General features: G+C 39.1%; 1 protein-coding gene across 4 annotated transcripts in view; it reads left to right on the top strand.

Moving 5' to 3' along the window:
- Positions 1-12,380, top strand: part of scn8ab (sodium channel, voltage gated, type VIII, alpha subunit b) — a 42,518-nt gene extending 30,138 nt beyond the window's left edge. For all 4 annotated transcript variants that reach the window (XM_005739607.1, XM_005739609.1, XM_013912522.1 and 1 more), the window contains 8 exons: positions 617-790; positions 5,332-5,454; positions 7,253-7,537; positions 7,615-7,668; positions 7,761-7,898; positions 8,136-8,240; positions 8,343-8,613; positions 9,605-12,380. In XM_005739607.1, the coding sequence (XP_005739664.1) occupies positions 617-790; positions 5,332-5,454; positions 7,253-7,537; positions 7,615-7,668; positions 7,761-7,898; positions 8,136-8,240; positions 8,343-8,613; positions 9,605-10,770 (2,316 nt within the window). In that variant the 3' untranslated portion in view covers positions 10,771-12,380. The remainder of the gene's footprint in view (positions 1-616; positions 791-5,331; positions 5,455-7,252; positions 7,538-7,614; positions 7,669-7,760; positions 7,899-8,135; positions 8,241-8,342; positions 8,614-9,604) is intronic.
- Positions 12,381-14,571: the final 2,191 nt, after the last annotated feature.

Here is a 14,571-nt window from a genome sequence, read left to right as displayed (position 1 = left end):
CACACACACACACACACACACACACACACACACACACACACACACACTGTACCGTAAACATGTTTCCAGTTTTGCACACTCTCACAAACAATCTAATTGCCCTACTACAATATCTAATTAACAATATGATAAAATGCACACCAAAGGAAGAATACAAGCAACAAATTAGAAAAACATGAGCAAAATCAGTTAATGATTGCATTTAGTTCTGAGGATGTGAGCAAGCATCATCTGCTTTTCTTCTGCAACTGCTCTTGATATTATTGCCGATAATGGACAGCAAAGTGCTGTAATGCACCAAGCTTTCAACCAGGAGTTTCTAGCTTAGGCTTGCAGCTTTATCCAGGTGGGAGGTAAAGACAAACACTTATATGTGGAATAATGGAAACAGGGAATGAAGGGAACCATGACCCTAGTCTGATAGGGTTATGTTTATCAGTTATTTTTCTGCATGCTGTAAACAACTTATTGTCAACAACAAATGAACACAGCATGTCATCCAGCAAATTCTAACCCAGGTGATTTAGAAGAGTGAAAAGACCTTCATACTGATAATAACACTGGTTGTTTCATGCCATGCATATTGTCTGTGTGATGTTTCTGTTCTGCTCTTCAGGCCTTTGAGGACGTGTACATAGAACAGAGGAAGACAGTCCGTATCATCCTGGAGTATGCGGATCGTGTTTTCACCTACATCTTCATCCTGGAGATGTTGCTGAAATGGGTGGCTTATGGCTTTGTCAAGTACTTTACAAATGCCTGGTGCTGGTTGGACTTCTTCATTGTTGATGTAAGTACATTTGTATGTGGCTTGGTTACATACTGGCCACATGATGATAGTTTAAGATTGCAACATCTACAGATTTGAGAGTTTAAAGTCAGTGAGTCATTTGTCACACAGAAAAGATGCTGTATTGGGGAAACACGTATGTTTGTTTTTTGTTTCTACCAAATGGGCGAATGTCTCAAAAAACATGGTTTTATTGCTTCAGCTAAAAACTAGAGAGATAACAGTTCCTGCACTGCTGAGTCACAGACCTCTTTATCTAGTCAGCAGTGTCTACAAACACCAGGGACCACAGAAACGCATCTTCACATTGCTCCATGCTTCTGTCATGAAGCCTGGAGATTTTGCTTAGTTTCAGTAGCACAATGGCCTCTCTGTCCTGAATGTTCAATCTGGCCTGCTGAGGCATTCAGTGTTTCCCTCTCTTGACAGCTACTGTAATTCATATGTGGTTTATCCTTTTCTCTCATTTGTGTGTGATCTGTTTCTCACATGAATTCTTTCCTGCATCGATATTTAAAAAATGATGTCATAGCTAGTGAAATATCTGGTGCTTCTCAGGAAGTGACACTTTTTATAGCACTTTACTTCGTTATTTTACGGTTTTGAGGAAAAGAATAATTTGGAAATTTGAGAATTAAAGTGATTGATCACTGATTGTGATGGCATACATTCAATGATATTTTATGGACAGTTTATTTAATTAGTTGATCATTTCAGTCCCTGACATTGACCTTTCCAAATCCAAATGATTTTTTCCTCAAAATGTGTAATTTAATTCAATTTTATATATTTAGCAATAAATTTATATTTTTTGTCTTGTCGTAATATTGATTTCTATATATATATGTATATATGTGTGTTTTTTTTATTATGTCCTATGTTGTGCTAAGTCATTCATTTATTTTATTTGTCCTTTGACCACCAATTTATCTTCACCCTTAATTGTGAAGTGCCAGTCTGTCTATGTTAACGTCGACATATACATATAAACAAGCATTTAGTTATGTTTAATAGGAATGTAGTATTGTATGTTGTATTCCTGATGGGGGTCAGAAATTGTAAGTATGTTTACCCTGCACACATACCATATGTGTGCATTTTTTTATGATTATTTGTGTATATCATGTATTTTCAGTTACTGTCTGATTGTCTTTTACAATATGTAACGTCACAATAGTTTGTTGAGAACAAAGAACATAGGAGTAGTCAGGTTGCTTCACAAACATCTGCCTTTGTTTTTAACAAACATCCTCAGTTATCAAGATTACGATTGGAATCTGGCCACTAACTTTCAGTGATCATGTTGAAAAGATCAGGTGGTCAAAGAATCATTTGAATATAGCAGTAGAAGATGTTAAAGTTTGGAGAAACTGACCAAATGACACTGCTGCCCACAAGAAGGACAAAAGAAGGACAAAGAATAAGTGTGTGAGTCTTCACACGGCCACTTCAATAGTTATTCTTAATTAGCATTATGTTCAATCCCCTTTTGTCTTCAGATCTCCTTTAATTCTTTGTGGCACAGATGCAACAAGGTGCCAGAAACATTCCTCTGAGATTTTGGTTCATGCCGAGTCGACATGACTGCATCACACAGTTGCTGCAGGTTTACTGGAATCTCCACATCACCTTCTAGAAAGGTGTGAAGGTGCTCTATTGGACTGAATCTGCTAACTGTGAAGGTCATTTGATTTCAGTGACCTCATCGTTAAGATACCAGAAACCAGTGGTATGTTCTCCTACTGGAAGGAGCCATCAGCAGATGGTCACTGTGGTCATAAAGAAATAAACATGGTCAACAAGACCCCAGAGGAAAATGTCTCCCACACATTATACCAGCAACACTGTGAACCATTGATGAGACAGGATGAACCCATGTTGTTTATGCCAAAATCTGACCCTACCATCCAAATGTTGCAGCAGAAATCAAGACTCATCAGAACACACAGCATTTTTCTTCTGTTGTCCAGTTTTGGTGAGCCTGTGCAAATTGTAGCCTCAGATTCTTGTTCTTAGTTAAAAGGAGTGCAGAAGACCACACCCAGTGCTGCTGAAGCACATCTGCTTCAGAGGTAGATGTGTTGTGCATTCAGAGATGCTCTTCTGCGTACCTTTGTTGTAAAGAGTGTTTATTTGAGTCAATATGCTTTCCTGTCAGCTTAAAGCAGACTGGCCATTCTCCCCTGACCTCTGGCATCAACAAGGCATTTTTAGCCAGAGAACTGCCGCTCAGTGGATATTTTTTTTCTTTTTCAGACCATCCTCTGTCAACCCTGGAGATGGTCATGTGGGAAAATTCCAGTAGCTCAGCAGTTTTTGAAACACACAGACCAACTGTTCTGGCATCAACAATCACACTGCGTTCAAAGTAATTTAAATCAGTTTGAAATCGAGCAGGTCATCTTGGCCATGTTTACATGTGCTGAGCTGCTGTCGTGTGGTTGGCTGATTAGTTAATGAGCAGTTGAACAGGTGAACCAAATGAAGTGGTCAGTGAGTGCACACACAACATTTGTGAGACTTATAATACAATGTTATGCAGAAGATGTTAATATCACTACAGGACTGAGATATAAATTCACTTCCATAGAAAGCCCTTTAAATGTAAATCAAAACAATATGCAGTTACTTGGCTGTATATAACAACAATCAATATAAAACAACCAAATGTTAAAACTGAGAAATGATATTGTCGCTTTAAATGATATGTCAGCAAATTATTTAAAAAGGGTTTAGATATTTATATTTGTTAAATATTGGCATTTATAGTGCTTCAAATAGTATCAGTTGTTTTCAGATCTGGACTTTTAAGCAGTTTTGCATTGTCTGGTTAAGTAAGGTCTTCTCTATGAAAGATATAAATAAGGACAATTTTTGTCAAACATTTCCCATTAATGAGCAAGTGATTTTTATGCGCATTAACTTTGTAATGAAGCTTGCAAAATCAAGGGTTATCTTCCAATTTACACACAGTGTAAAAACTTCAGCAAAGGTTTGAGCTATAACTTTAGAAAGTGTTGTGCCAAAAGCAAAAGAAATCAGTTTAGACTTGAGAAAAAGAATTGCTTCTGCTCACAAAGCAGGAAGTTTATCACAGAGTTCCTGAGTGTCAAGAACTGGAGCAAGAAGTGTGATTGAGAAATTCAAATAGAGCAACACAGTACAGAACAAGCCTGGCAGAGGCAGAAAGCGAAAGATTTCAAAGAGCGTGGAAAGAAAACTAGTGAGAGATGTGTCTGCAGAGCCCAGGACAACTGCAGAGGGGTAGGGTAACCCTACACCTGCAAACCAGACTGAAACAAGCTAAGGTGAAGATCAGAAGAAAGTAGAGATTTTTAGCCACAGATATGCTGCTTATAGTTGGAGAAAGAAGGGGAAGGCATACAAGCCAAAATGACACCATCCCTACAGCGAAACATGGTGGTGGGAGCATTAAGCTGTGGGGATGCTTCAGTCCATCTGGAACTGGAAATCTCATCAAGGTGGAAGGAATGAAGAAGAACGAAGGATATGTGACGATTTTAAATGAAAACCTCAAGCAGTCGGTAGCAAAACTGTCCTTACTTTTTTACAATTTTCATGTAGGCTAAGTACAGATTTTCTAAATATGTGAGTTGGATCCTCTCTTCCCAACAATTATAGTAAGGGGTCTGTCCTATGGGTCATGATGGACGACAAAAGTGTTCAATTATTCAAGTTACATGGTGGATTTTTTTTTTTTTGCGTAACCCTGAAATATGAAGACATCGCAATATAGTCTGATAACTTAATCCAGATTTTTTTAATGCAGCCCTCTGTCCTAACACTGACCTGTCCTCTCTCTCACAGCAGGTTCCTATAACTGTGTCTCTCTTTAAGTTAAGAGAGACGTTGTGCAGCTATCGAGAGGGACTGAGGGGTCGGTGTTTGGGGGTCCAGGGTAAGGTTGATGTGCTGTGGTGGGACTCCTACTTTCACAGGCTTTTCCTCTCTTCTAACCCTGAAAGTTGTCGTCAGCTTCTGCGTTTTCTCTCCCTTCTTTAAGTACAATGCCCTCTGATGTGGAAACTGTACTGTTTTGTATCGTGTACTGTGTGTATATTATTGTGTCACATTGATTTAGTGTTTGTGAACTCATTTCTCCTCTAATTTTTCCCTTTGTTTGACTCTCTTCTCTTCCTCTCACTGTGTCAACCACAAGTTTCTTTCCAGGTGTGCTCACTGTGCTGTTAAGCTGGTTATCACGCTAGACTGGCTTGCCAAACTAAACCAAACTCAAACATAAGCAAACACATTTTTTTTAAAAAGAAAAGGAAAAAAAGAAGTCCAGCTACGCTTTATTGACCGTTGTTTATTGTAATAACTCCTGTTTAACCGTTATGCTATATAGATACATATACTTACACATATATAACCTATATATGTACTTATATATATCTGTATATAACCATTCAGCCATCCTTACACTTTAGAGTCCACCTTTCTCTCTATTTCCCCTCTAACTTTGTGGGTCCTCTCTTCCTTTGCCTCTGTCTTTCCCTCTTCTGTCCCTATCTGTGTAGGTGTCTATAGTCACCCTTATAGCTAATGCGTTGGGCTACTCCGATCTAGGCCCGATTAAATCACTCAGGACACTGAGGGCCTTGAGACCCCTCAGGGCCCTGTCACGTTTTGAAGGGATGAGGGTAAGACCCAAGATACCAGGCAGCTGGTCCTTTTGCATGCCGAATAAATAAAAAGTATCAGCGCATGCTAGAGATGGCAGAATAGATTTTAAATATCTCTGAGGGGACTTTTCTTTTTTTAAAGATGACTCCTTGGATTAGTGAGAAGCTTTTTGCATGGACGCAGATCATCTCAGATGGTCATCATACATCTGATTTGATTAATCATGTTTCATTTCATATATAATAAATTTAGCATTATGTTAAAGCATTTAGCAGTGACTCCAAATATTAGCAAAATTAAACTCTGTCCAATGCTTTATTTAAAAAAGTAGACTGCACTCCAATTTTTTGTTTGAGTGATTCAGCACGCTACAATAAAAGCTCTGTTTAGTACCAGCTGAAGGAACAACTAGAGGTTGGTTTGAACTGTCAGGCAAAACAAATTCAAGCTGAGCCATGCAATAGGGTTATGACACAGACCCAAAATGCAGTCTGTTAAGTGCTACAGAGCCCCCAGCTCAAATGAACAGATATCCAAATTAGTAGTCAATCTTTGTGCATACTTCATTTACAAGGTGCACACAGTTAAGTCTGTCCTTAAGTGTGTGCACAGTTTCTACATCTATAGTTGTGATGTAACTCCAGAGTTTTAACTAATAAACAAACAAAACAGAATCTGGTTTAATCTGGTTATTTCATGTGATGGATTGCGTCAGCCTCTGGTTGTTGCTGGGCAAAAAAAAACAACAAAAATTTTTATCGTGCCTTGGCTCAGCATCTTCTGGCTTTTGCTCTGGCTCAAGTGTCCTGTTATCTGATATTATCACAGTTTGGCTTTGGCATTGTCACACTGGAAGATCAACAAACTTCTGGTTGCATAACCCCTCCCCTGACATCCTTGCTCATCACTCCTCAGTGAATTTCATCACCATGATTTTCACGATCACCGTTTTGCAGTTATATTAAGTTATCGCATAGCTGCATTGTCTCTATATTACAACATTAGACAGAACACAAAATAACGCAAATAATTTTGACATTTGATGTTTGCCTATAGTTTTGGTTTATTTGGCTTTCTGTTTTCATGGCTTGGTGTTTGGAAATGCACATTCCTGTGTTTTCCTCCTAATTCTAACAGCTGTATATCATTCAGGACGGTAAAGTTATCTTTTATATTAACAGTTCATGCAATCATTACTTAATTGATTGAATTAATTTGTTGCATTGAGCAGCCACAGCTAACACAAATGTTCTCTTGACATACTGGAACACAAATAGTATACGAGTGTGTATGAATGCAATATACTTTTGATGGGAATAACAATATGCTGGGGCACAATACAAAAAAATCTGATAATGTGGATTAGAAGCTACAAAAGGATAACTTTATAATGATTTAGAACTAGTTGTAATGAGTTTTAGTTTAATATACCAAGCTGTCATAAAACAGTACTACGTCATTTAAATGCTGACAGTCAAAAGTGATGATTTATAAAATTTGTAATATCCCCTTTATTACCAAAACCTATAACACAAACTATTTTAAGCATGGCTTTCTGTTCAAAGTTGAAATAATCAGAGTTCTGCACTGTTTGTATTGTGCCCTGTTGTTATACTCGCTTGTAGGTTATTGTGATTGGCATGAATTTTTACGAAGCAATCACATAACGCAACTTGAGTCTCTAAGGGAGGGAAAGAATGTGCATTTCTATGTAAGTGTGTGTTTCTGTGCAAAATGTTATAACATCTACAAGCAGGTGGTGTTTGATTGCTAACATACACTCTTGTCTGCTCCCCACCCCCCTGTTCTTTTTAGGTTGTAGTGAATGCCTTGGTGGGTGCAATTCCCTCAATCATGAATGTGTTGCTGGTGTGTCTCATCTTCTGGCTCATCTTCAGCATCATGGGTGTCAATCTGTTTGCTGGAAAGTATTACTATTGTTTCAATGAGACAGCTGAGGAGTACTTTCTACCGGATGAGGTGAACAACAAAACAGAGTGCCTCAAACTCATCAGTGACAACTATACTGAAGTCAGATGGAAGAATGTCAAGATCAATTTTGACAACGTGGGCGCGGGATACCTGGCACTCCTACAAGTGGTGAGAAACTTTTTTTTTGCTACTTCGCATTTGTACAATTTTTTTGTTTTCTCACACTGTGACTGCCACCATCGCAGGCAACATTCAAAGGCTGGATGGACATCATGTATGCGGCAATAGATTCTAGAAAGGTAAGCTTTTTCAGTTTACAAATAGTCTGACTTTCACATCAGCAGGACCTACAGTTTTTTTAATATGTTTTTTTGTTTATGGCAATTTGTAGGTGGAGGATCAGCCCATTTATGAGGACAACTTGTACATGTACATCTACTTTGTCATATTCATCATCTTTGGCTCATTCTTTACCCTAAACCTCTTCATTGGTGTCATCATTGATAACTTCAATCAACAAAAGAAAAAGATAAGATTGCTTTTCTTCATTTATCTCTCAAATATACACATTTTTACTTTCTCACCAGAGTTAGATGAAACAGTCAATTACACTATAATCAAGAAGACAGATGTATGTCCCAAAATGTCAGGTTAATCCTTTAGGATTAAAATCTACACCGCTGACTTTGACTTTTTTTTAAAGTAGATCCTGCACTGGAAAATGTGGTCCTGCAGATTGTAACCAAATTATTTTTTGTCCCTTTACTTTGGAGGTCAGGATATCTTCATGACAGAAGAGCAGAAGAAGTATTACAATGCAATGAAGAAACTTGGGTCCAAGAAACCACAGAAACCAATCCCCAGGCCCCAGGTAAATATTCTCCTCCCTTCTCCTCCACGCAAGTTACATTTCTAAAAATCATTAAGAAAATCACTCCAACATCCCTCTTCTGTCTTCTCGCTTTCTCCTCAGAACAAAATCCAGGGCATGGTGTTTGACTTTGTGACGCAGCAGGTGTTTGACATCTCCATCATGATACTCATCTGCCTCAACATGGTCACTATGATGGTGGAGACAGACAATCAGTCGGAGGAGACAGAGAACGTGCTTTACTGGGTCAACTTTGTCTTCATTGTTGTCTTCACTGGCGAGTTTTTACTGAAGCTCTTCGCACTACGTCACTATTACTTCACCAATGGCTGGAACATTTTCGATGTGGTTGTGGTCATCCTTTCAATTGTGGGCAAGTATTTAAAAAGGCTGTTTATGCATGAGGGGAAAAGTCAAAGCAGCTTTACTGGAAATGGCTCAAATAAGCCAATTTCATTCACGTACTGCAGATGCACACAGCTCAAACATGAGCCAGACTTTAAGCTAACCTGTGTGTGGTCTCCTGCAAACTCTGTTCAGGCAGCTCTCTTGCCTAAACCAAACTTTGTGTTTCTACCAGTTGTAATATATATGAATTAAAATATATGTAGCACTAATGTGCGCAACCTGTCAGAAGGTGAAATTTAAAATCTTTCTTTATATTTTGCTTTCAAGCAGCCAGACTTTCTTGGAATTTTTAAAGTGGTGTTGAGCAATAGCACTTTCTTGCTAGTAGCCTGTCACAAAAATCCATAATTTGGTTCCATTTCTTTAATCGAATCTATGAAAATATAACATAGTCTGACAGGGATAAAATTTTATTTTTGCACCAACAAAATAGCTAAAAGCTTGGCTTATCTCAGCATGGTGGGCAACTGTGCCGTTAAAAGATTTAAAGCCAATCTTATGGAAGGGAAACATTGAGAAAGGGCTGAGGTATGCCAAATTACTCAAGAACTGGACTGAAAATAAGCCTCAGGAAAGCTGCATAAGAGAGTTCAGGCTCAGTTAAAGAACACAGCTGGTGTAAAGAAATATTTCCCATTTTCCAAGTAAATATAAAGAAATATAAAGAAATCAGGGATTGCTGGACTTTTGCCCAGTATACATAAAATCAAATATAAAAAAAACTTCAATTTCTTTCTTTCAAATGTCTTCAGTTCAAACGTTGCCATACAGTTTTTCCTGGCTTTTTGTTGTGATCCTCGTGCTGTATAAAAACAGATGGATTACTAACTAAGACCAACAAGTAATGAAGAATCAATGTTTCTTTTCCTGCTGTGTGGAATGGGGTAAAGCATTCAGTCGGCTTTTGTCTCAGCCTTAACTAACATGTGTTTGTTTTTCCTTCCTTTGAATTTCAGGAATGTTTCTGGCTGACCTGATTGAGAAATACTTTGTCTCACCAACACTGTTCAGGGTGATCCGTCTGGCTCGTATCGGCAGGATCCTGCGTCTCATCAAGGGGGCCAAAGGAATCAGAACTCTTCTGTTTGCCCTTATGATGTCACTTCCTGCCTTGTTCAATATTGGCCTCCTTCTTTTCCTGGTTATGTTCATTTTCTCCATCTTTGGAATGTCTAACTTTGGCTATGTGAAATACGGGGCTGGAATTGATGACATGTACAATTTTGAAACCTTTGGCAACAGCATGATCATCCTGTTTATGATCACCACGTCTGCGGGATGGGATGGCCTTCTGCTGCCTATTCTGAACTACCCTCCGGACTGTGACCCCTACTTGGAGAACTCTGGGACCCCTGTTACGGGAGACTGCGGCAACCCATCGGTGGGCATCTTCTTCTTTGTTATGTACATCATCATTTCTTTCCTGATTGTAGTCAACATGTATATTGCCATCATCCTGGAGAATTTCAGCGTGGCCACAGAGGAGAGTGCAGACCCACTCAGTGAGGATGACTTTGAGACCTTTTATGAAATTTGGGAGAAGTTTGACCCAGATGCCTCCCAGTTCATCACCTATGCCAAGCTTTCTGACTTTGCAGATGCACTCGAACACCCACTCCGCGTGCCCAAGCCTAATACCATTGAACTGATTGCAATGGACATGCCTATGGTGAGTGGAGACCGCATACACTGTCTGGACATCCTCTTTGCCTTCACCAAGCGTGTGCTGGGTGACAGCGGCGAGTTGGACATGTTGAGGCAACAAATGGAGGAGCGTTTCGTGGCTGCCAATCCTTCCAAGGTCTCTTATGAGCCTATCACCACCACTCTGAGACGCAAGCAGGAGGATGTGTCTGCCAGAATCATTCAAAGGTCCTACCGCTCCCATTTGGCCAGTCGGGGTTTTGTTTGTAAGCGCAAACCAGCCAATAACAAAGACGAGAATGGTGGTAACAATCAGGAACAAGAAAAGAAAGAGGGCACTCCCTCAACTGCCTCCCTGCCTTCTTATGACAGTGTAACCAAACCTGAGAAGGAGAAACAGGACGACAACAATGAGGGCAAAGGGGGAAGGAAAGAGAAAGGAAGAAACCAAAAAGACATCAGGGAATCCAAATGTTAGGCCACTGGATGTATATTCACAGTAATAACAAAAAGATGATACTAATGCGAGCGGAAACTCACCAACACAGTTGTACAGATTATTTCATTTGCAAGTCAGAAAAAAAAAGTCTTCAGTAATTTTGTTTACAGACTTCATTCTTATATTGATGCAGAGAGAAGCATCTTGGTCTGTTACAGCTTGAAGACTTGAACTTTAGTCAAACCAAACATAATCAGCATACTGTGCGACTCTGTATCTGGACTACTTAACAAAAAGTCAATCAAAACAGACTGCGTCCCATACCGCTCACGTATGACTGGTCTTACAGATAAGTTGAGCAAACTCTACACCAAGAGGTGAAATGGAAAAAACAACAACAAAAAAATCACGCGTCTGGATGCAAGGAATGGTTTTCTTATGGAAGACAGTACTGTGAAAGACAACAAGGATGCTGCTCGCTGCTCAAGAAACGCCTTCTTGCAGCAGCCACAGAGTGTTTCTGTGTCGTTTAATACAGAAATGTATAAAGGAACAAATGGCACACTCACTCTATGAGCAAACAGAAGGTGAGTGAAAGACACAAATAACAGTGTGAACTACTTTTTTGTTTTATTGAGCTAGAAATTGTTTTCGTTTTGTTTTTTGAGCAGCGAAAATGCAAACAGAAGAAAAAAAAAGAACAATATCCAACAAGTTTGCCCATGTCAATCAACTCTTCTACTCATTTTATCTTTGTTATAATCCACATCGAAATCCTTTTTTTAACATGGGCTTTCACACCAAATTGAGTAAGTGTCTGTTTATTATGGAGTCAACTCGGGCCAAGGGCTTAACATTTACTCAGAAAGATTTCCAAACAAATAATAAGTGTGCTTGTTCAATGCATAGAAATGACTTGCATGATGGCATGTTTTGATCAGAAATCTTTGCATGAATTATCATAGTCCACAAGACACTAATACTCAGACCACGACGGTGGCTCGACTGTACGATCAAGACATGTTCGAAATTTGAAAGTTCAGAGTAATTTGTTCCACGAAGATAAGCGATGTGGGGAGGGGGGGGTTGATCAGCTTAAAATGGATCCAAATTTTAATCTCATTACTCAGCACATTTCAAATTACTGTTTAAACCTGTTGTCTCTATAGATGGAAGAATGATATATGTCGGGAAATGATAGCACCGTCAGTCCATCAGTGGGTGAAATAAAAAATAAATAAATAAGTAAATAGTTGCTGCTTTGGAGATTTTGAGTGTGTAAGATTTAGAGAGAGATATTTGTGTGTGTCATGGGACTGAAATGTTTGTTAATTTGGACAGAAATACAGTATTTTCAAGGGCACAGCACTTTGAAATGAAAAAAAAAGAAGCTTATATTTATAATTTGTATGCACCTATGTAATGCTCCATACCATCTGCCTTTATTTTTGTGTAATCGGGCATTGTGGGTATCCTGCTGTCAGTGGTTTGTGGGGATTTCACAGGTTTGGCAAACTCCTTTCTATTTCTAATGTTTCTCTGTGGGTGGTTAGACCTTTTCTGATAGGGCTGACAAGAGTTTTGATCCTTGTTAGGTTAATTTATTTACACAAAATGTAAATGTATGTATCTTTTGTTGTTGTTGTTGTTGTTGTTGTTATTTTCTTTCAGGATATAATTTCCATGTCTTATTTTGTGCTTTTACTTTTAGAGAAACGATCTTGTGATGAGACATATTAGTAGTATCTTATTTTGTTGAGAAATGGGAAATAATGAATGGGTGATGAGAACATTGTGCGTGGAGAAGCCAAAGAGACCTGCCTTGTTATCCCTTGTTGCCCTTTGTCCATGGAGTGGGATTGGGTTAAGTATGCCCTGCCCAGTCTGTTTTCTCGCTGTTGTTATTAGACAGAGACCCTAGAAATGTATGCAATGCTTGAAAAATTCATCCCTTTTTCTCAGGAGATATTATAAATGTACTATTATGAGCTCTGCAACAAAATGCAAGTGAATGTGATGGGAGTATTTATGAAATCATGTTTTACTCTTTTGTTTTATGCCATGTTGATGGACGATGATCTCGGCTGGCTGTTGCGTTGCTGACAGCCGCCCGGTCAGGGGCCACTTTAGTGCTTCCTGCTTACGATGCTTAGAACTATAGGGCTAGAAGCATCTCGATGAAACGGCGTCATTGCGCTCGCTTGTAATGGTGACGTTTATATGAATAGTCATTATGGACTGCAGTCTGGTCTCAGTTAATTTCAGTAAACAAACTAATGTTCACCCTGATAGCAGCCAGATATAGGAAACACTGTGAGGAGATGTCATGAAAGTGAATTGGGACACGTTGGTTTGAGCAGCACTCTTAATTCCTTCTGAAGCAGAAGGGGATTGTTCAGTGGATCGGCCCAGATTTCAGTATTCACCAACAACAAGTGCTCCGAGCATCTCATTTGCCATGTTTTTCTCCCTATTGCTCTACTGCATAACAAATACCAAATAATCAGGCAGAGCACTGGATGCATCTTTACGGTGCTGTGAGCCTAGGCACCACACCAGAGCTTATGCACTTCCTGTCGTCCAGTGATGTCACTACCCGTTTATAAGCCGCTCCCAACCCCTCCTCATCCGTTTTCAAGTTCCATGGTCCAGTTGCTGCATGAAATCTCCAAAATCAGTGTGGGTGTTACCTTGAACCAAATAAAAAACGCTGAATGACAAACGTAAAAGCTACTGCCGTCCATTTTCTCCGAGACCTCCACGAATACGAGATTGACAGGAAGAAAGAGGGAAAATAAAAAATCGATACACATACATCCATTTGGGGAAAAAAAGAAATAAAATTCAGGCTTCGTTCTATAGGGCACAAACTGCAAAAGCTAAGACTGGACTTTTTAAGAGGCTATAAATAATGTATTATATTATTTTAACAGCATGTGTAGTTTTTTTGTAAATACAGGATTACTTAAAAAAAGAAAAACTACAGCTATTAATCTAACACTAAATATTAATAACCATAAATAGAATGGCTTCCAGCTGACACCCCTTGTCACACTTGTTAGGCTGTGACGCATTTGTTAGATGGAATAGGTTTTCTCTTTATTTCGTTCTTTTTTGATTCACATTTCACAAAAAAGAGGGAAGTAAGCTAATCTATATTTAAAAAACTGATTGTAATAAAAACTGTATAAATTCATATGTGCATATACAGAGCTATATTACATATATATTATATATATATTCTACCATTATATATATATATAGTATATATACATTAGAACAGTGTCTGTAACTCAACTCTCCTGTCCACTCCTTGCATTGAGGTGAAACCAGAGCCCCAGAGTGTAACTGATCATGCTTCTTTCTTTGTGTGGTATGTTCAGAGAAATAACCAAAACTCTGGCCTGCCCAGGACTTGTGCATACTGGGTACCAGCGTACAATGCATGGTGTTGTACTGGCTGCTTGCTGAGAAATGTGGAGCCTGCCTTGGTTAGAGGATTGCACTACCAGCATACCCTTTTGTATATGTGTGACGATGTCTTGCCCCTACTTTCCTATATTGTAGACACAAGGTTAAACGGATTCACACACACGCACACTAACACCCTCGCACATGCGCACACAAACACGCACACTCACACACACACTCACAGCCTTTTTGCAGGCGACTGCTGGTTAACTCGTGTGCCCCGACTACGAGCCACAGCTCACTCTGTGTGACGATTTCTTTTGCTTGTTGCAACTCTAACCCTCCATGTTTCCCGTTAACACACTGCTGTAGTTTTGGAGCTCACCTTTAATTTCGCTGTCACTTTCAATATGATATAATAATAATGAT

Source organism: Pundamilia nyererei, unplaced genomic scaffold (genome assembly GCF_000239375.1).
Source record: "Pundamilia nyererei isolate P.nyererei 1_Seehausen unplaced genomic scaffold, PunNye1.0 scaffold00092, whole genome shotgun sequence".
NCBI lineage: Eukaryota > Metazoa > Chordata > Actinopteri > Cichliformes > Cichlidae > Pundamilia > Pundamilia nyererei.
Note: the sequence above shows the minus strand (reverse complement) of the source record. Positions and strands in the feature narration are given on the sequence as shown.